The 23,192-nt window shown below is 41.6% G+C and overlaps 1 protein-coding gene across 2 annotated transcripts in view; it reads left to right on the forward strand.

Moving 5' to 3' along the window:
- The window catches only part of LOC308099802 (cGMP-dependent protein kinase 1), a gene marked incomplete at its 5' end in the record, with an annotated part of 171,419 nt that overhangs the window by 28,426 nt on the left and 119,801 nt on the right, over window positions 1–23,192 (forward strand). For both annotated transcript variants that reach the window (XM_080448600.1, XM_080448599.1), the window contains one exon: window positions 742–908. In XM_080448600.1, coding sequence (XP_080304726.1) covers window positions 742–908 — 167 coding nt within the window. The remainder of the gene's footprint in view (window positions 1–741; window positions 909–23,192) is intronic.

Below are 23,192 nucleotides of genomic sequence, written 5' to 3' on the forward strand. Positions count from 1 at the left end.
GTCGAGGTCAGGCCTAATATATTCTGTTGTTCAAATCAAATAAATCAAATCAGATATATCAGCCATTACTTGACGTTTCTGACTACATCTGTATCAGCAATTATGCTGCAGATGTGTCCCGATTTTTAACCATATTGAGCCTGGCGGCCCTATTTTGGGCATGTCCTTCTAGGTGAATTTTCTTTTTTTATATGGTCACTGTTGGGCAGAAATCTCCTATCAACATATTCTAACTTTTTGCGTTTTTTCGAAAATTAATGCCGTATTTGATCATACTACCGCGTTCGCACTGCATTTCGACCTTGTGGATCTGCAAAGTAAGACGATATGTTCAAATAACATTGAGATTGTAGATCTGGCTGCTATTTTTTATTTTCAGGTTTTATTTCATCAAATTAAAAGTTTTTCAAATTAATTGGAATTGATTTTGCGCTATTTGACACAATATCAGTCAAAACATGGGTAATCGTTTGGCTAGGACTCTTCTAAATCGGGATCGGCTTCGGACTAAAACAATCTGGCTTAAAACCTGTAATCCTTGTCAAGGTTCTTTCCCTTTCTTTCCCCTTCAAGGGTTTTTCTATTCCTGAAAGTTTTATCCTTTACAGATTCTGAGACTAAGATCAGGGGGAGATCATTTTCTTGTTGTTAAATATAGGCCAGTAAAGCTCTTGGCATCCCTTCCTATAAATAAATTGTGCCCTAAAATAGTGTTTTTTTTCTTTCCTCTCTCTCATCCAGGTCCAAGGACCTGATCAAAGAGGCCATCTTAGACAATGACTTCATGAAGAACCTGGAGCTGTCCCAGATCCAGGAGATCGTGGACTGCATGTACCCCGTGGAGTATGGCAAGGACAGCTGTATCATTAAGGAGGGCGACGTGGGCTCCTTGGTCTACGTCATGGAAGGTAAAGCCAAAGATGGTGGATATAGAAAGATATTGGGCCATCCCAATTGTAGCCATTAGAGGCAAAATGGTACAAAAATGGCATACAAATGGTCTGTGTGGGGGCGTCGTTTGACGGCAGAAACCTGCAAACGTCCTATGTTTACTGGTGCTAGATCCCACGAGAGAGTGTTGCTGGGACAGAGAAAGGTCGATATTAAAGTAGATTTTCTCCCAATTTGTCTCTCTGAAAGAAATACCTTTCTTTTACTGTCGCAATGTTCGGAATGTTGTGTGGGTTGGGTCCAATATTTAGTTCAGTGACCTTGGGGTAAAGACTTGGTTCAGAAGCTGAGAGTGCTGAGAGTGTTCACGTTCACTCTCCCATCGGAATTAATAGACCCTGCCGGCCACCTACGTCACGTAGATACGAGAAGTAAACCGGAGATGGCATGTCTTTCTTTGTTTTTTTTTGTCTTGTGTAACGCTTTACTTGTGCATGACGTTTCTATAAACAAAGATCACAGGGAGGGGATACGATGTCTTAACACCTGTTCCTAACATATCGTTGCCGTCGGGCAGAAACCTCTTATCTCCATATTCAAACTTTTTATGTTTTTTCGTAAATGAAATGAATACTTGATCATACTACAATCAAAAGTAGCAGATCTGCAAGCTCGAAGCGCGACATGAAGCCACACACTTCGAGCAATCTTTATAACTTGAATCCTGAAAAGGTAACAGTTTTGGACAGGTTTCCACCCGACGGAGACGAAATACAAAGTTGAGGCGACAACGCGTGTCTAATTGTCCTGATATATGACATCCGGTGGCGTGGTGGGAGTACAGAATGAGGGGAGGGGTTGAGAAGATGATTTCTTACTGGCTGAATATGTACGTTTCTCAAACGGTCTCACTGTGGAGAAATAGTAAGTGGAAATAGTAAGTCCAGGTGAAACCGTTTTTGCGGACATCTCTCCATAGCTGAATAGTTTTTAAAAAATAGTTTTACGAGCCAAGCTTGTAGATCGGCTATTTTCACTATTTGTCATGATGAAGTAAATGGGGCTTAAGTGGTTAAGTTTGCCATGGGCCCAGGTCCTGCAGCACTGCCTGAAAACTGCCTGTATTTTAAACTCCTTCCTATTTCAGTTTCTCTTCCCCTGGTCCATGAAACGTCACAAGAATCGAGAGGAAGTGATAGATTTTCCCTTTTTACTGTAGCTACTGTACACACTGTTCATAGAACCAGAGACTGCGAGTGTACCGACGGGCAGTAGCTGGCGGTAGCCCACCGAGCAGGTTTGGTCGGCTTTCAGCGCCTTGCTACAACTTACGACCCGACACGACAGCCGGTCACCAAATTTTGTATTTAGATTTTTATTAACACGAGAACAATGGCTTCCAGTATAGAATGCTAACTTTTCATGAATAGAAAGCCTGCAGTTTCTATTGGCTTGGATTCCCCATTGATGATGTCACTGGTAGGCAGGTTTCTTAACTGTCCACAGCCCCGTCCTCTGAGTCTGAGACACAGACGGAGTAGAAAAAAGTTGTTCCATATTTTAATGAGCATTAATGAGGACCAATTATATGAAGATAGGTTGAAAATTGGTGAAGTCGTCCTTTAACATGCTAAAATAAGCACTGCAGACTCAAATAATAAGTTGCTGAGTTAAGTGGCATCATTTTGCATCCTCTTCTTTACGGATAACTTTAGGAAAACGTATGCAAATTTGTATGAAGACTATAACTATACATATATGGGGGCACGGTGGCGCAGTCGGTAGCGCTGTCGCCTCACAGCTAGAAGGTCTTGGGTTCGATTCCCGCCGGGGACGCTGGGGGCGTGTCTTCTCCGCATCATCAGCGCCCATACCTTAGGTGGGGTTGGTGAAAGGGCCTACTCTGTGTGGAGTTTGCATATTCTCCCCGTGTCTCCTAGGGTAGTTAATACCCTCACAAAAACATGTAGTAATCCTGGTCGCTATACTGCCTCCCCCATGACAGCCGGGGCGCCTGATGGAGGGGAAGGAAACTGGTTGGAATAACGTGTTCCTTCCACGCGCTACGTCCTACCAGGGAAACTCCCCCCTGTCAGGTGACAAGAAGGTCAGTTGGCTCTCATGCATTGAAGGAAGCATGAGCTCGGCCCTGGCCTCCCTAGGCTGAAGGGGACTGGTGTAGCGCCCAGGATCACTTAGGAAATTGGCACCGGGTGAAAAAAATGGGTTACAAAAATCGCGGGATAAAAATTTAGAAAAAAAAAATAACTATACATATATTATTTTTAGTCGTTTTAAAGTGTGGATGGGCCACATAATTATCATCAGTGGTGTAAAGTGACCAAGTACATTTACTCAAGTATTGTACTTAAGTACACATTTTAGGTATTTTTACTTTACTGGAGTATTTCCAGTTTTCAGTACTTTTACATCTACTCCACTACATCTCAGAGGCAAATATTATACTTTTACTCCACTACAATTATTTGAAAACTTAAGTTACTAGATACTTTTAGATTAGATTTTGATTATTATTACAAAACATACATTAACCACTTCAGCCCTATATACATTTCGGCCATTTGAAAATAGCAGATCTACAAGCTCACAATGCGTCGCATCGTGACACATTGTAAGCTTGTAGATCTGCTATTTTCAAAAGATTTGTATGCATTTGAAAACTTGTCAAATGGGACATTCTGCAATGAGTACTTTCTACTTTAAGTACATTTTGATACCAATACTTTTTGTACTTTTACTCAAGTACATTTTTAATACCAAACTTTTAATATTTCTACATTGAAGTATTGATACTTTTACTTAAGTAAAACATTTTAGTACTTTTTCCACCACTGATTATCATTACACTGCTTATAGTGCGAGGTGTGGACGGCCCTTTACAGTCAATGGGTGGAGTTATACTGTGATGGACTGCGGTCGTAATGGGCACCTTGAGAAAGGCCTTGGTATGACTCTTATGTGTGACATGGTGGAGGCTGGGAGTTGAAAAGGAGCATGCTCGATATTACTAACGGTATAATGGTCTCACGCTGATGCAATGATGCGATTCGAGATTGCGGACTAGCCGACGCCAACCCGGGACTCCTGGATCGGTGCCCCTCACTCCTTCCCGTCTATCAGGGTCTTGATCTGTGCAGTATTGTTATCTCTCCGCTGTCACGCCACAGTCAGTGTGGTTAACCTCTTTCCAGTGGTGGAAAAAGTACTCACATTTGTTACTGTAGTAAAAGTATCAATACTGCAATATAGAAATGCTCTGTTACAAATAAAAGTCTGGAATTCAAAATGTGCTTGTGTAAAAGTACAAAAGTATTGGTATCAAAATGTACGTAAAGTACCAAAAGTAAAAGTACTCATTATGCAGAATATCCCATTTCAAGTTTTCAAATGTATAACAATATTTTCAAAATGGCAGATTTACAAGCTCACGATGTGACGCATTGTGAGCTTGTAATTTTGAGTTACTCTTTACTTTTCTAGAGTATTTCCAATTTGCTATACTTTTACTTCTACTCCACTACATATTGTACTTTTACTCCACTACAATTATTTGAAAACTTTAGTCACTAGTTATTTTGCAGATATAAATTACTATATTATAAAACATACATTAACCACTTTAGCCCTATTTTATACATACTGTAGGCTATTTGAAAATAGCTCATCTACAAGCTCACAACGCGTCGCACTGCTATTTTCAAACATTGTACTTTTAGTTTTGGTACTTTAAGTATATTTTGATGCCAATACTTTTGTACTTTTGTATATTTTTTATATTGTGGTATTGCTTTTACTTAAGTAAAATATCTGAGTACTTCTTCCACCACTGGTAGACTTCATCCAGGGCCTTTTCCTGCTGTACTGTGATGTCCATGTCTCAGCCCCATACAGCAGCACCGACTCTACTTTAGCCACGAACAGCCGCCTCTGAAGGTCATCTTCCCATGTCAGATATCCACACTCTCCTCATCCCGAAAAAGGCATTTCCAAGGAAAGTGCCCTCCGGAACCTTCAGGTCCTGTTTCCATCGACACTCCAAATCTAAATGCCATTGAAACTTTTAGAAGAGAGTTAGAGGTGATGGAGCGAGCTATCAGAGAGGGATGGTTAGACAAACAGTGACATTTAAAGGTTAATATTCTGGCAGGTAGACCGCGGACATCGATCGACACGCCTACCTACCGGACGAGTTGTTTCATATAGGCAATCGATTTTGATTATCGAGAGGGCAAGACATTTCCTGGTCGCTCTCAGTAGCTGAATTATTAACATTCAGTTTTTTGTTTTTTTTACCGTACAGCAGTAAAACTCTACAAAGCGATTTTCTCTGTAACCCCATGTACCATAAATGATCATTAACCACATACTGTACATGCTGTGCTTGACTCTCATAAGGGGTCCCGGACCCCCTGTTGAACAATGGAAACACTTAAGTAAATGTACGATAGACATGTAACGATTTATCGTATATCGATTAAAATCTGTTAAAAATGGTGACAATTTAAATCGATTTAATAAAGAATTTATCGCGATGCAAACAGCAGAGGGCGTGTAAAAATCTGTATTGAAAAGGGGATAAGAGAAAACGCAGTATTGTAAAAAAAATAAAAGTGAAGAAAATAATGGATTTTGGAAGAGAAATAATAAAACAAAAGACATTTGTCTGGAAAATAATTTTGTGTTTAAAAAATTGTGGAAAATCGTATCGTGAACCTAGTATCGCGAATCGTATCGTGAGTTGAGTGAATTGTTACATGCCTACTCACTCAATCACAGTCACTCAATTTATAGGGCTGGCAGCTCTGTTGTGGTCCAGCCAAAAAGGCTGAGCACTGATCCGGGGTAATGCTCCATGGCTAATGGCCTCAGGGCATTTGACATTTTTATTAGGACCGTCTCTGAGATGTGCTTTGATCCGAGGTCAGATCGGGGGATGTTAAAAAGGCATTGTTTGAATTGGAACGTTACAAAACAAAGCAGGACTTCATTGTGAGGATCTGAAATGAGGAAAAGAACCCATAGGTCAGGTTGAATTTAGTCTCACGAGCCAGACTGTTGCCTCCCACAATTTTCAAATGCTTTCGTCATGCTGTCTTGAGCAACGGAAGCTCTGAAAATTATGAGAAAATAAAGCGGATGTGACTCCTCATCCCCGCTTCTGTTTCGTCTTTACAGTCGCACAAATTTGTCCTAATATAAATAAAAGCTAATCGAAGCATACATGTTTATAGCTAGCTGCTTATCAGAAATGGACACTCTAAAATAAAATGTAAAGCCATTTCAAAATATCTTTTTGTGAACGGAAATGACTAACAGATGACAGACTATATAGGATTTGGAGATTATGGAATAGTTGTCTGGTGGCTACGCGTGACTAGGTTGAATTCAGGGCAGAATTTAGGAGTAAGAACCTGGCTTGCACACAGCAGCACCTTCAAGCACGATCAACCCATTCAATCCGGAACGCATCTGTGTCATTTTAGATTCTTTGCCATTATTGTATATTATTCAAAAATAGCAGATCTACAAGCTCATAGCGTGGCACCGAGTACTGCGCTACGAGCTTGTAGATCTGCATCATAAATAAATCCTTAGCTTTTCTGGAAAAAACTCATGTTGCTATAATATCAGTGGTTCTCAAACTTTTTTCATGTCAAGGACACCCAAAATGATATGTATATTTACTTGGGACCCCCAGAAGCAAAGATTTCAGTACAAATAAATAAATATATATATATATATATATATATTTTTTTTTTTTCAACGATTTGCACACATTTATACGATTTGTTATAGCAGATCTACAAGCTCATAGAGTGGCACTCGGTGCCACGCTGAGAGCTTGTATATCTGCTATTTTTTTTAATAGCCAAAGAAATCTAAAAATGACACCGATCTTAATGGATTAAGAGCTATAGAAACTGATACTGCTGCTACTCTCTGATTGTTGATTCCCTAGCAAGAACCACACCACGCATACCAATCAATGTGTGTTTAAGGATTTTAAAGACCATTGAAGAGAACTAATCACAGACAAATCGGACGAGTGAAATGAATGAATGGAAGGAAGGGCGCGAGGGACTGGCGTCTTCAACACGGACGCTTCCATGATGAACTTGCCGAGTCCCCCCCCCCCCCCCCACACACACACGACCCTACGGAAATCAAAGAGTAGAGAGAAATGGGGAGAGTAGCAGGGTGGCTGGGAGGGGAGCAGAATACCAGATCCAAGAGCAGTGCAAGAGGGTTTGGTGAGCATTTAGGTGAACGGAAGACACTCGTTCGAAGGAAAGGGTTGTAGGTGTGTTCCTCCTCCTGAACTTCTTCTAGGATCTCCATTTATTCCTTGTGTATTATTATTAATTTTTTAATTTATTTTACTGCTCTCCTTGTTGTACATTGTCCCTGTCGGGTGGAAACCTCATATGTCCAAAACTGTTACTTTTCAGGATTCAAATTGAAAAGTAGCAGATCTACAAGCTCAAAACGCGTTGCTTCCTGCCGCGTTTCGAACTTGCCGATCTGCTAGTTTTGATGCTTTTGTGTGACGCTGTAATATGATCAAGTAGGGCGTTAAATTACGAAAAAAACACAAAAAGTTAGAAGTTATTGAGACAGCAACGATTTTGTTTCGTATTATTATTACTGCATGCATACAGTGTCTGTTATGCACCCGTACATGAGATCAACAACTAATAATTAAGAAACAATAAAGAAACTTCAAACCTTGTATGAACCCCATACAAAAGAACAACAACAAAAAACACCAAAAAAAAACAAACAAAAATAAAATGTTTGACTCTTTTAGGACCTACTTGTATATTTACCACAGGAGATGATTGCTCATTGGCACACAGTTCCCAGGCTTGAGCCAGGAAGGCTTGTTTTAGCGAATCAGACGTGTGTCAGACACAGCCAGGCCCTTCAGTTGAAAGTGATCTCGGTACTCACTCACCGTTTCCTGGTAACAAGGAGCTATTATTCTGAAAGCTTCCCAACAGGACAGGACTGTGACCAACAAAAGCACATGGATGAATTGGAGTGGGGGGGCTATAATGACACCTGCTGTTCTGCAGGTGGCTTGCGGTTGTTGTTGCAGTGGATGCTATAAGCACCACCCAGGCCATGATACTTAATTTTATGCCGATCTGCAAGCTATTTGCATGAGTTTATTTATTATTTTTTTATGACATATGTCCCCCATTCAGGGGTGGTTGTGGTTATAATGGAAACCTGAATAAAAAAACTATCACACAAAAGGTCCTTTTTAGCCATCAGCACATGGACAACAAGGGTCAACATCTAGAGATGAGAACTGGCTGTGCTGGGTGCTGTACGCACCTTGTATGAAATGATGAATCTGGTTCTCTTGATCAGGACTTCAGATAATGTAAAAAAAAAAGAGAAGAAAATAAACGAATGTGGAAGAGCAGAAATTGTTTGGGGACTCTGTGGTTAGATTAGTGACAGTGACAGATAGTCGATGCACTAATGATATGACATGCTGCTGTCCCCCCTGTGTCTAGAGTTACACATGACATGTTCATCTCCAATCAACGGACAATTCTCTGTCTGTCAACCCTCCATCTTCAGTAAACTAATACGGAGTTGACCAGGGTTGTCCAAAACTCATCGCAGAAAAAAACATATCTGCTTTTCCGGGTGAAAGTGAAATAGAGATGCTACAGCTTAGGGTTCCAAGGAGTTTAACCCTCCTCACTTGTCTCTCTCTCTCTCCCTCTCTCCCTCTGTCCCTCTCTCCCTCTCCATCTTGCACTTGCGTGTGCTTCATCATTAATTTGCAGCCTAACCCGTCTTTGACTGTGATGAGTTTAGAATGATCAGTGGACGTATAAAGTGTTGGCCCTGGGGCCTGTCAACAAGCTTTTACCAGGGTCTTCTGACAGCCCTTCAACAATCAGCAACCTTTTAATCCAGTCCGCCAGGTTGGCTTTCCTTTGCTATACCGTGCACGTAAGCGAGACAGACAATGTGTTTCTGCAGGTAAACGCCACCACCAACACGACTCCAGTGGCTGATAACTGCTGCTATAGAGGGAAAATGATGGGTAACACAATGCATTCAATGTTTTGTTATGTAAACACAGGGCAAAGTCTCTCACCACTGCGTGCACGTATGTAACACATAACGTCGTCAAACCGTGGTCTATTGCACCTAAGTGGTGTGATCCATCATAGCAGCCAGTGTCAAGGAAATATCACAACACAGGAAAGCACTCAACACGGTCATGGTCATGTTTCCATAGGAGGCTGGCTGGTCGGCACGAATTCACTGTAAACTTAACCCATTAAAACCGGGAACGCATCTGTGTAACCACTTAAACCATCATTTTATACTTTGGCTATTCAAAGCGTTTCCCAGGTGTCCTTAAAGGGGTTCCAGGGGGTCCCCTGCAAAATTATTCAATATAACACCACAATTAGTTTAATCACTTCAGCCCTATTTTATACTTCAGCTATTAAATTAAAACTGAGCTTTTATGGTAGTGTTCTCCACAGCCAAATACATTTTAAATTTGGGGGTCCTTGACATGGAAACATGTCAAGGACTGCGGATAATAGAACTCACTCTGGTGGTGTCAAACTCTGATTGCAGGACGATATGAATGCCATGGGCTGGTTACCATGGCGACAAGGTGTGTGTGTGTGTGTGTGTGTGTGTGTGTGTGCGGTGCAGATGTTCTAATCTAATGAACATGATTGCTGGAATCACATCCAGATGTTTCATCAACAATACAACCCACTTTATTTCCCTCGTATCAAATCAAAAATGACAAATACAAACATGTGTGTAAACATGTAATTTGTATTTCCTTTATTATCAAATAAAAGGACACATCTTAACACAAACATGATGTAGGAAAATGTGGAATGTTTGACAGATAAAATGAGATGGATGAAAGTAATATCTAACGAGAATCAGAATCACACGGGTGTAAAGAAGTGGGTGTGCAAGCTCCATCATTCGTTGTTTTCAGCAGTGTTTTAGTTGTTTTATTCATCTGAAATGTTTTAGTTTTAACCACATTTACAGTTGATATAGTCGACAAAAAAAAATTGCCTGGACTTTTTTCCCCTCTACACCAAACATCTTTGCCGAAAATAGACGATCTGCAAGCTCACAACACTTGTAGGTCTGCTATTTTCGGCTAATGTTCCCCTTAGAATAGGGATTCTAGGGTTCAAGTGATTGATATCACACAAAGATTTGGTGGCCCTCCCGTAGTAACTCTGAGGACCCCCTAGGGTCCCCGGACCCCCTTTTGAAGACCCCTGGATTGGACATAACCGTTGCTGGTTTAATAAAAACAACAATAATCCTTTAAGTGTAGCCCCTAGCTCCTCCACACCTCAGAGCTGTGGTCATTTATTCAAGGGGTTTTCGTATCAAGTAACAAGCGTTTTTTTTTCCTGACAGAAATTGAGCCGCGGCCCAATTATTTCCCCTCTGTCCCACTGTGTTGGGTAGCAGATAGAACACTTGCTATTCTGATGCATTCTCCCAAGTATACTTAAAACGTTCAGTGAAAGAGGGGATTTAACCCACTAAAACAGAGAAAGCATCCGTGTCATTTTAGATTTGAGCTATTTAGCAGTTTTTTGCATTATGTTTTTTGTAGGATTTAGAACAGTGGTTTAGAACGGTGGTTCTTGAAAATAGCAGATCTACAAGCTCACAGCGTGTCACTTTGTGCCGGGCTGCGAGCTTGTACATCTGCTATGTTTTAATTTAAAAAAAGAAACAATCTTGAAAATGTTTTTCTGTGAAATTCTGAATAATATATATATTTTTTTAACACAAATCTCTCCTGGGGGTCCCTGGCACAAAACATTTTCAGATGGGGGTCCGCGGCCAAATATATATCATTTTGGGGCTTCTTGGCACGAAAAAGTTTGAGAACTACTGATTTAGAAGGCATTTGTACAATCTGCCTGAGGTCTTAATGGGTTAAAGTAATACAAGGCAGGTCCACAAATAACGATTTTTAGCAGCCTCTGCTGGTCATTACCGTCACTGCAGGTCGTTCGTTTATTCCTGCATTACCCAGAATTCCATTTGTTTTCACCGGAAGACGGAAGCGTTTCAAAAAGCGTTCTTTTAATTGTTTTATACTATCTGTGGATCGTTTCTCTTAGCCAGTGGAGCTTTAGTTACCGTGAGCTGTGTTTTCTTTTGCTGTGGTTTTTCCATCTTCAAATCCTACAAAGTCTTAAAAACAGCGTGAGATTCCTTTTTGTTATTAGCGGTAGTTCCTGGTCAAACAGGAAACCGGTGCGGTAGTTTCTGGCCAAACCGGTGCATTTCCGTTTCTGTTTTCCGGCCGGATGTCATTTTCGCGGGAAGGACGGCCCACCACCGTTTCAATAGAAAATATAATAGAAAAGGCTTTCGGGGGTGAAATTCATGGAGTAGGTGTTGTGAAACATTTGCCACTCACAAAAGATATAAAATTTAACTTTCGTTTTTTTTTTTTTAAGTTACCTAGTATTACTTTAAGTGTCATCTTTAAATATGACAGAAACAAATAATCCATTGTTCCGAGGCTTATGCAAAACTGCTCCGTTAGTCTGACCTGGCCTGACCTGAGGCGGAAGGTGATCTGAGGCGGAAGGTGATTTGAATAACGGCATTTACCTACAACACCGGGCCAAGTTCTTTAGTTGATGCAGCGGGTAATTTGATTTTTGACACTTTTGACTTTGGTCATTGTCTGCTGTGTGCGTGTGTATGTGTGTGTGTGTGCCAGCATGGAATACTAATCTGTGTTTGTTTGGGATTGTAATCCTGTATAAAAGCCATTAGAAAATGAGAGGTGAAGGTGTATGTTTGTTTGTTTGTTTGCATTTCATTTCGGGGCATTTGCTTTTCTTGCGGTAATCCCCCTTAGCCTCCACTGGCACTTTATCACCTCTGTGTCACCTTGTAGTCTATACCCAGGGGTCCCCAAACCTTCCCATGCTAAGGGCCCCAAATAGCCATACTGTAGCCTCTGGTTTCAGCCTGTCTATTGCCAAATGACTTTTAAAAATAGTGAAAATAGCCGATCTGGGAGTGCCTATAATGGCCGGGTGGTTTGGGTGCATGCCACGTTGGCTCTAGTGCATGGCAGTGAGTCCTGGGTTCGATTCCTGACCCCGGTGGACCTTTGCTGACTATCCCCATTCCCTTTTCTCCCCACTGACTTATAAAGAATGAAAAAATCTCCCATACCCCCCAAAAAAGAAGAATTACAAGCTCACACGACGTGTTGTGAGCTTGTAGATTGGCTAATTCATACATTTGTTTTGTAACGCCGCCCAAAATAGGGATGCCAGAATTAAAGTGGTTAATACACTTATGAACAGTATGAATTTGAATTAAAATAAAACATGTCATATACTTTATATATCATTAAATAATGCTTCTCCTAAGCACCAGCTTCTTGCCTCCATTTAAAGCAACAAGTGGAGCAAGCAGCCAGGCCTCATCAGTGAGTGCAGAGCAGTGGAATGGATGGATGCTCCTGTCTCAGATAGATATTAAGCCATCCAATTCGGAAACGCATCTGTGTCACTTTAGATTTCTTTGGCCGTTCAAAAATAGCAGATCTACAAGCTCATAGTGCGGCACATGCCGCGCTATGAGCTTGTAGGAGGGGGGTCCGTGGACAAATACATATAATTTTGGGGGTCCTTGAGAACCACTGATATTATAGCAACATACGTTTTTTTCAAAAAAAATGTTAGGATTTAGAAGACATTTGTAGAAGCAAAGATTTGAGTTTTCGCTTAAATTATTAGATCTTTTTTTTAAGATTTGCACACGAGTGTAATCGTTTCCACGATTTTTCAAAAAAATTGCAGATCTTCGAGCTTGTAGATCTGCTATTTTTTGAATAGCCAGAGAAATAAAAAAATGACACCGATGCTTTCCCGGTCTGAATGGGTTAAGAGAGATGAAGCCCAGTGAAGCAGCAGATAAGAGATGGACTGGACTTCTCTCACACAAGGTGAGGGAAGTGGAGTGAGATAACATCACAGGTGCAATCAATAAGGTCACCCGAGTGTGACTCAGTCAGGGCCCCACATGCGTTAAGGACAAGGGTTTTCAGACGGAGCCAATTGGGGCGGCAGTGGCTCAGGAGGCAGAGCGGCCACTTGGGAAGCGGATGATTCCCTGTTCGATCCACAGTTCCCCTCTGGGTTAGTGTTGAAGTGTCCTTGAGCAAGACACTGAACCTCCTAACTACTGAGCAGGTTGGTATGGTTTCGTGTGTGAATGTAAGGAACATTGTAAAAGCTCTTTGGATAAAGAAAATGCACCATTTACCACAGGGGTTATCAAAAGTGGGGGCTCGTTGCCAATTGCAAAGGAGAGGAAAATTAAATGCATAAATAAATCATAAAATTTGATTTCAATTCCTAAGACTGTTGCGCACTGCAGGTTTAACCATTTTCAACATGGCTTTCCTTTTTTGGTCATGTCAGTATTGTCAAAATGTTTTAAAATCTTTTTTAAGTCCTTCGAGAACAGTGAAAATAGCCGTTCTACAAGCTCACATTGGATCGCAGTGTGACGAGTTGTGAGCTTGTCAATTTTCATTATTATTTTGAAGCCCTGCAGCCAGGCTATGGCTATTTGGGGGGTTCTTAGCAACACTATGTTGGGTATCAGTGGCCACTTTGGACACAAATAACATGGCAGCCAACGTCTTTGCCTTCATTACCCAAGTGAAGGTGTAAGTTGCTCGATGTTTTAAAACAATATCTTAATAGTTATCGTTATAGTTCTAGGTCTTTTGTGTGAACAGCCCTTTACTCTCCAAGGCATTACATTAACATTAATACACTGATTAACTCAAGCTTATATCATATTAAAGCATTGAGTGTTCATCCAAACTCTAAAACCAATTTTAGAGTGCCTCTCCTCCCAAGTTATGAGAGCAGAGAGGATCCTATAGTACCTCTAGACTGGATAATTAAGGATTATTGTTGGCTTATGTATTTGCATATTAATAAGGTTACAATGGATATTGAGAATTTATGGGTGTACGTAAATGTCAGTGCGCACAATAATACCGTTGCACTTTGTTGCCTGGCAACTTGAATGAATGAATGAATGAATGTCGATCTTGTCGATTTGTGACTGCTGTCAAAGCTATTGTATGAATGCTGGGAAGGAAGGTGCAGCGAAGTCAACACAGAGCTCAGTTTGATTGGTTCCTGAGAATACTTCAAATATTTCCATAGTGCTAGTAGTGCACAGGTTCTTTTTTTCCATTTCCTGAAAATCCAACGCTTTTGAAAATCTCAGGTTTTCATCCCGAATGCGATGACGTACTGTATCCTGACAGGACTGAACAAGAGTCTGGTTGCATGGGTAAATCAGTGCGGAGGGTAAAATGAACCATCTTTGCAGCGCAGCAACTCATGAAAAACTCAATTTTCAACCCTACTGAGATTTTAGATTGGATGGACGATGGTGTGCAATGCGTGCGTGCGTGCGTCTATGCGTGTATGCGTAAAGTGCTATTATGTTCTCTGTCGGGCAGAAACCTCATATGTCCAAAACAGTGACTTTTCAGGATTCAAATTCAATAACCGCAAAAGTAGCATTATCTACAAGCTCAAAACGCGTCGCTTCGCGCTGCGTTTCGAGCTTGTAGATATGCTACTTTTGATGCTTTTGTGTGACGCTGTAGTATGATCAAGTAGGGCGTTAATTTACGAAAAAAACACAAGTTAAAATATGGAGATAGGAGGTTTATGCCCGACAGCGACAACATTTTGAACCAATGAAAAGTATCAAAATCTTGATCTAGATCTTGTGAGTGGCCTCACTGGCCTGGGTCGCAGCGTGGCAGTCCAGGCACCCTAGGTTACAATGCCAGCCTGACAGCGCGTCGCGGGTTCGAATCCCGTTCCCGACGACCTTTGCTGCGTGTCACTCCCCATCTCTCCCCATTTCCTGTTAGTCTACTCTACTGTCCTATCTATAAAGGCATAAAAGCCAAAAAAAAAACAACTTTAGATTTTGTGACTAAATAATAACTACATTGAATCCATTGGAAACACAGGTTCTTTCTTCCATTTCCTTAAAACCCAATAGTTTTGGACATACAAGGTTTCCGTCTGACGGCGACAATACGCTTCGGCCTGCAACACTACCGTTATGAGATTGAATCACGTATGGCAGACTCTCTGCTATAGAGTCCATTTGGCTCTGCATGGCGTCCCTAATGAGGTTCCGTCTCAGTGGAGGTGTGATGATGAGGATGGGGGTGTCTTTGAGGGCCAGAGGTGGGAGGTCTGTAATTGCCGTGACATTTTAACGGCTAACCGCCGCGGCTTCTCCCGCTAGCCATATAGAATGAACCAACCTGGATGACATGCTATCACTCCAGTCTATACGCCCCCAGACCTATGTGTGACAACCAGTAAAGCCCTGACATAGGAGCAGCAAAGCTAGGTATAAAAAGAAAAAAGTTTGAGGACCACCATAAATCCATGGTTTATTATGTTAAGGACCCCCAAATTAATGTCTTTGGCCATGGACCCTCATCTGAAAATAGTTTTTTTGTGTCGTGTTGTTAATTAAAATGTTTCTCATTTATATTCCAACTATCTTCACATTATTCTCACGATTTTTAGAAAATAGCAAATCTACAAGCTCACAGAGCCTGTAGATCGGCTGTTTTCGCCACTCTAGGGTAGGATAGGGTTAAAGTGGTTAAACAGATTTTGATGCCATGTTAACTAATTTACCTGGGGACCCCCTGGGACCCCCTCAACGACGCCTATGGGTCCACTTTGAGAACCACTGAGCTAGACAGACAACCTCACTGGCTGGTATTAAGTTGAAAGTGTCTACATTATGAGGGAAGCCGGGGGGGGAGGAGGGGGGGCGGGCGGCATCTTTATCGCTGCACGATGTCCTCCTACAGGCTGTCAGCGGGGAATGTTGAGGAGGAGGAGTAGGACGGACGGAGGCGCTGTGTCCTCCCGTTGGGGGCTCCTCACTGGCAGGTGAGCCATAGGGTACAATAGTACTAGTGACAGGCAGTGGGAGGAATTAATTGGCATAACGACTAAAAAGAGGTAAAAGATAATTAGAGAAAAAAGTTGAAAGTGCAATGACATGATTATACTAGAGAATGTGCTCCTCGGAGCACAGGTCTCCGCCAGTACTGTTCCTGATTAATCCTGTCTTACCTATTTATATTACATATTGTCACGTGTCACTTGACCAATGTTAGCTTGATCCCGTTAGCTTGACCAATGTTACCTTACTTCAAAAACATAAATGGCTTTTTGAAGTGACACACCTATTTATAGGATTTTATTTCGTCATGCGTCTCGCTAGCCAATCAAAAGCATTGGTGACAACATATTGTCACGTGTCTCGTGAAGCTTGACCAATGTTAGCTTGGCTAGGGGGGGGGGGGGGACACAGCGGGACAGAACGAAAACACACTCTCCACCTCTGGCGGAGACAATGATGTTACCTGTCTGAAATGTCACTCTGACTGAACCATGTCTTCAGGCCTCTAGTCTAGACTGAACCAATTCAGCTCCAATCCGATATGTACATTTACTTGCAGCCTACTGTGTGTGTGTGTGTGTGTGTGTGTGTGCGCGGTGCGTGTTCGCGAGCCTGTGCTTGTTTGTGTGCCAGAATCACTTGTCACATCACAGTTTTACGGGTTTAATTATTTATTTCCCTGTGCACGCTCCATCGTTTCGTAATATTCAGAGAGAGGACAGAGGTAGAGTGAGAGGAAAGAGACAGAAAACAGGTTAAATATAACAAATAAAGACTGTGTGAAAGCAGGTATATTATGAATGATATTTAGAACGTTGGCACCATATTGTTGCTGTCTGGCAGAAACCTCATCTCCATATACTTTTTGTGTTTTTTATTAACGCCCTACTTGATCATACTACAGCGTCACACAAAAGCATCAAAAGTAGCAGATCCACAAGCTCGAAACACGCCACGTTTTGAGCGTGTACATCTGCTACTTTTGTGGTATTTTCATCCTGAGAAGTTACAGTTTTGGACATATGAGGTTTCCACCCGACAGAGACCATATGCAGGTTGTGTATGTGTTATTTGGAAATATTAGCATCATATGCAGGTGACACAAAAGTAGCAGCAGGTACAATGTTTCTTAAGGTGCTGTTTCAAAGACCAGTTTGTGCAGCATGGAAAGGTTAAAAAACCCACATTTCTGCATGGTTAAAAACCACCTCAGGCATACAGTGTTCATACCTTGTTCAACACAGTGTGTGTGTGTGTGTGTGTGTGTGTGTGTGTGTGTGTGTGTGTGTGTGTGTGTGTGTGTGTGTGTGTGTGTGTGTGTGTGTGTGTGTGTGTGTGTGTGTGTGTGTGTGTGTGTGTGTGTGTGTGTGTGTGTGTGTGTGTGTGTGTGTGTGTGTGTGTGTGTGTGTCCAACCGTTGACTGTGAAATAAAAAAGCCATACACACTTTTTTCCCCTCCAATTCCCGTCAACATTATTATTCCGTTAATGTGTGGGACCGGTTGGTATGAAAAATCGATTGTTGGGGAAATGTGAAAGTGCATAGAAAAATCTCTATTTTATTGTACGTGGTTCCATTCTGAGAAAGGGAATTTACCATATGCAATGAGCGCAGGACTCTAGCTCTATACCAGGCAGAAATAGCTTTTCATTTATGAGATGGCGTGATAATAATACAGTGGAAAGTGGGAGAAATGGAGTCCAAATAAAAAAGCGGGGAGCGGAGGACTGGAGACTTCTCCGATAGACACTCTATTCACTAATACACTCCATTCAGGAACTTATTGATTTCTTTCTGGAGGTGGAAAATTCTCCACGGACTCCGTAACACATCCTAACGGTCTGTAATACGTCTATGAGCTCGGCTAATATGTAATCTATGTGCAAATGGTGTGTGCACGTGTGTTGCAGTCTCAATCAACGCTGTCACGGCCCGGCATCGCATCTGCCCTCAACCAAAAGAAAGTTCCTCCTATGGTTCATCTCTGATTTCATTTGCATATTTCTCTCTCTGTCACTCTCTCTCTCTCTTCTGAGCATGTGTGTATGTGGGTGTACGAAAATTAGCCAACTCTGGCTCATTTACGTGGACGTGATAAACTGACATGTTGATTAATGTGCACTGTCCCTGGTAAATAAATAAATACCATAGACTGTAAAAAATATGGACGAAGGCAGGGAGCCCCATTGGTTTCTACGGACGCCGTTTTGAAGCCACTTTTTCGGCGAATTCAAATCCGCCATCTTTGAATTTCCGGTCCCGGAAAGAAACCGGAAAACGACTGCTATTGGCTGGAACCGCAGCGAGGGCGGGTCTTCACTCGGTAGAACCAGTAGAAGCCCTAGAAGCATACCCTATACATTTTTAAATGCATAGAGATAGTAATCTAGGATCATAGATAAACCAAGAACCTATCATCAGTCTAAACAGTATAATATAAAAATAAATATCATCTTTACATTGAAACTACACAAACTATAGGATGCCAGGTCAAAAAATTAACCTGGAATCTACCAGGTTACCAAAGTTTCTTCTTAGTTCTTTCATTTACATCTTTCTCTGTCTCTTTCTCTCTCTCTCCTTCTCTCTCGCCCTCAAACACACAATCACAGGTGCTGAAGCTGTGAAATCTAATAAGCTCTAATTAAGGAGAGATCAGCGACCTCTGTCTCTCCCTCTGTCACTTTCCCTCCGACTCGTTTGACTCCTGCTCTAGCTCGTTGTCACCGTGGCTCTTCTATCTGTTAATCACCCTGTCAATTTGTCCCCTTTGTCTCCTCCAAGAACTAATTTTCTCCACCTATCTGTCCATCTCAGCCCCCTTTATTTCCATACTTATCCTCCTCTATTGTCCTCGTGTCTCTCTCTCTCTCTGTCTGTCATCTAACTATCTCTCTGTCTGTCTCTCTGCCTTTGTCTGTCTGTCTGTCTGTCTGTCTATCTTTCTTTATGTCTCTCTCTCTTTGCCTCTCTCTTACTGTCTGTCTGTCTGTCATCTACAGTATCTGTCTGTCTGTCTCTCTGTCTCTCTGCCTCTCTCTGCCTCTCTCTGTCTCTCTCTCTCTCTCTCTCTCTCTCTCTCTCTCTCTCTCTCTCTCTCTCTCTCTCTCTCTCTCTCTCTCTCTCTCTCTCTCTCTCTCTCTCTCTCTCTCTCTCTCTCTCTCTCTCTCTCTCTCTCTCTCTCTCTCTCTCTCTCTCTCTCTCCCCCCCCCCCCCCCCCCCTGCTGGGTTAGTATTCAAACCTCCAGGTATATAGGAATAGATTCACAGGGTGTGATGGATATAAATCTATCAGAGGGGGTGAATTAATGACTCATTTGTCAGTGATCTCTGCCTTTTCTCTGATTAAACCTGCTTTTGAGACGCTTTCATCTGGATAGGTGCGTGTGCGCGTGAGAGTTAGTGATTTTAAAGCAATACAGAAGATATAACACACATTAGCAAATCATTAGCAATAAATACATATAATAAGAAAATATGCAATAACAATTAAAAGCCATTACATAACTATGACATTCAAAGAATTTCAAGGACCCCCATTTTGGTATGCATTAGACCATGGACCCCCATAACTCAGAGTTACAGACATGTAAAGATAGCTCTCCACCGCACCGACGTTGGCGGCGGTAAGTGTTGGAAAGCGTCTGTTGCCAAAAATCTGCTGTTGAATGGGCGGTGGGTACACTGTTAAATCTGCTGTTGAATGGGCGGTGGGTACACTGTTAAATCTGCTGTTGAATGGCCGGTGGGTACACTGTTAAATCTGCTGTTGAATGGCCGGTGGGTACACTGTTAAATCTGCTGTTGAATGGCCGGTGGGTACGCTGTCTCGTTGGGTCGCAAGTTGTAGGGAAGTGTTCGACCGTTGGATAGCAGCGTGGCTTGCTGTTGAAAAAATCTCCATAGTAGCCGTCTGTCGGTGCTTTCAGCAACTGTTTTTCACACCTTCCAACTGACTGATCTCCCAACTTCATTCGACTGCCAGTCTGTGGTAATCTGTAGTAGTCTGTTTGGTGGAGGGCTACCTTAACCCATTCAATCCGGGAACGCATCTCTGTGTCATATTATGAGCTTGTAGATCTACTATTTTGTTTTTATCTAGTTTTTTTTGCAAATCTTTGAATAAATATATTTTGTAACATTTGTAACTCAAATCTTTTGCTTCTGGGGGATTCTACAAATGTCTTCTAAATCCTAACAGGTTTTTGAAAAACGTATTTGTCTGTCAGTGGTTCTCAAACCTTTTCATGTCAAGGACCCCAAAAATTATATGTATTTGGCCGCCGACCCAACTATTTAGTTCCAGGGACCCCCCCAGAAGCAAACATTTGAGTTGCAAATGTTCGCTTTGAAAATATATATATATTCAAAGATTTGCACACATTTTCAAGATTTTTCAAAAATAGCAGATCTACAAGCTCATATGAGCTTGTAGATCTGCTATTTTTGAATAGCCAATGTACAGTATACAATAATGGTTATAGTTAAAATCTAAAATGACAGATGTGTTGCCGGTCTTTGTTGTTTCTTGTGGGTGTTTCCTAACTGGTTTAGTTGATTCCTCTTAACACTTTACCTGCCAATCACGAGTATAACCGTTGATGAAAAATACACCCGTTTACTGCCCAGAGATATCACGATCCAAAGATTTCTAGCTCCATTCACTCCTTGGTTAACTTATTACTTTAAAATCCTGTATCTCGGCTCCTTAAAAAAAAAAATTTAAACACTGGCACTGGGGGAAGTAAAATAAAAAAAACCCTCTGGCAGGGAATGTGTTAAAGGGGAAGACCACTCATTTTCAACATTGAACTATGTCTTTAATACACCTTAGAGCTGTTGTGTGGAAATAAGAAAAAAGTCCCCCCCCCTTCTATGTTGCCTAGAAAAGGATAATTGATTGAGGTCATGTGATCAGTTAGGCGGGGGGGGGACTTTTTTCTTATTTCCAGCTCTAAGGTATATTAAAGACATAGTTTAATGTTGAAAATGAGTGGTGTTTCCCTTTAACTATCTATCATTTAGTCGGTGGTTCGGGCATCTAGTACGGATGCCTCCTGAGCGTCTGCCTATAGGGAGGTCCTCGATGCAGGTCCCACTGGGAGGAGGAGACCCCCTGGCAGACCAAGGACCAGATGGGGGGATTATATCTCCACGCTGGCCTTGGAACGCCTCGGGATCCCCCAGGATGAAGTGGCTAATATTGCCCCGGAAAGGGAAGTCTGGAGCTCTCCTGCTTAGAACTGTTGTGACCCGACTCCAGATAATGTGGTTGAAGATGGATTGTGTGGGGACCCCCCTGGAACCACCTCAAGGACCCCTGGGGGGTCCACAGATTCCACTTTGAGAACCATTAACTTTTCTCCCCACATAGTTTTAGATAGGACAGTTTCTATAGGATCAGCACAGGGAAGAAGGATGAACTAAAAACGAGACCTCTCTCAAATCTCTCCTTAATTATTCCTCACCGTCCATTAAGTGAGATTCTGTCTAATCTGTGCCAACAAAGATCGTTTGAATGAGAGAGAGTGGGGGGGACAGATGGTCAGACAGACAGACAGACAGACAGACAGACAGACAGACATGTAAAAGCAACAGCATCACTCCACCCTGTATGCAAATGTTAGAAACTCCAGTGTTTGTGGACTGTACTAGTGCTCTTTGTGTGCAGTGGTGGAAAGTAACTAAGTACACATATACTCAAGTACTGTCCGAGTACTTCTCCCTCCGCTGTGTGTGTGGGGGGGGGTTTACAGTAAACCAACAGTCAAGCATGTCACTGGGGGACTGAGACCATTTCATCTTGTATTTGCAGGCTTCTGTCTCTCGACCTTTATTTTCCTATTGGCATTTTAAATTATTCAAACGCCTACGGTCCACTGTGTACCATACTTACACTGAACGTCTTGTTCTGTAAAGAGATGTCCTTGAAGATATCTGTATAAAAATCAATTTGTGAATAAGTGTATGGATGCGTACTTGTGAGTGTGTGGGTGTTCTTGTATTACTATACCAAATGTCCCGAGGAAGTACAATAGAATATGATAAATAGACATTATGAGGACCATTTTCCTGGTCCTCACATGAGAAGTTGCTTTTTTATGGTTAAAAACAATATGGGGAGTTAGGGTTCCAATTAGGAGAAGTTTGAGGTTGGGTGTAGGGTTAGGATTATAGGCATTTAGAGGTTAGGTTTACAAGGATTTAGGAAGTGGTGGTAAAAGTACTACATTTTTTTACTTCTGTAGAAGTATCAATACTGCAATGTAGAAATATTCCGTTACAAGTGAAAGTCTGGTATTCAGAATTTTCAAAAGTATTGGCATCAAAACATACTTAAAGTACCAAAAGAAAAGGAATCGCGTTGTGAGCTTGTAGGTAGGCTATTTTCATATAGCCGAAATATATATAGAGCTTAAGTGGTTAATTTATGTTTAGTAATAAAAATCTAAATCTAAAAAGTTACTAGTAACTAAAGTTTTCAAATAATTGTAGGGGAGTAAAAGTACAATATATACTACACGCTCACAGCGAGCTTGTAGATCAGCTATAGGGTCAAAAAGGGCAAAACAAATATGTAAAAACGGCATTCATAAAATATTTATCCTAAAACGTTGATGCCCTCACTAGCATAGTAATTACAAACGTGTGTGCGACTGTGTGTACGTGTGTGTTTGTGTGCATCTACATGTGTGTTTGTGTGTGGACATGTGTCCGTCACGTCCTCAGCCACAGTGAAACAGACAGACGGCAGTAGCAGTGTTAATGAGCCAGGCTGATCCATCTTCTCCCCAGCGATACGGTGGCCTACCCAGGAAATGAGAGAGGCCCATTATTACTGTGCTGCCTTAACCCTTTAAGACCGGGAACGCAACTCTGTCATTTTAAGATTTATTTGGCTATTCAAAAATGGCTGATATGAGCTTGTACATATGCATTTTTTTTGAAAAATCGTGGAAAATGTGTGGCAAATCTTTGAATATATATATATATATATATATATATTTTTTTTTTTTAAGCGATTTTTTAAAACTCCGATCTGTGCTTCTGGGGGTCCCTGGAACAACATATTTTGAGATCGGGGTCGGCGGCCAAATACATATAATTCTGGGGGTTCTTGGAGCACTACTGATATACTTACTTATACTTATACATGCTGTTAGGATTTAGAAAACATTTTTAGATATGTATTTGGCCGCGGACCCCCGTCTCAAAATGATTTGTTCCAGGGACCCCGC

The sequence above is a fragment of the Gymnoscopelus braueri genome, assembly GCF_963280865.1.
Source record: "Gymnoscopelus braueri genome assembly, chromosome: 14".
NCBI classification, from domain to species: domain Eukaryota; kingdom Metazoa; phylum Chordata; class Actinopteri; order Myctophiformes; family Myctophidae; genus Gymnoscopelus; species Gymnoscopelus braueri.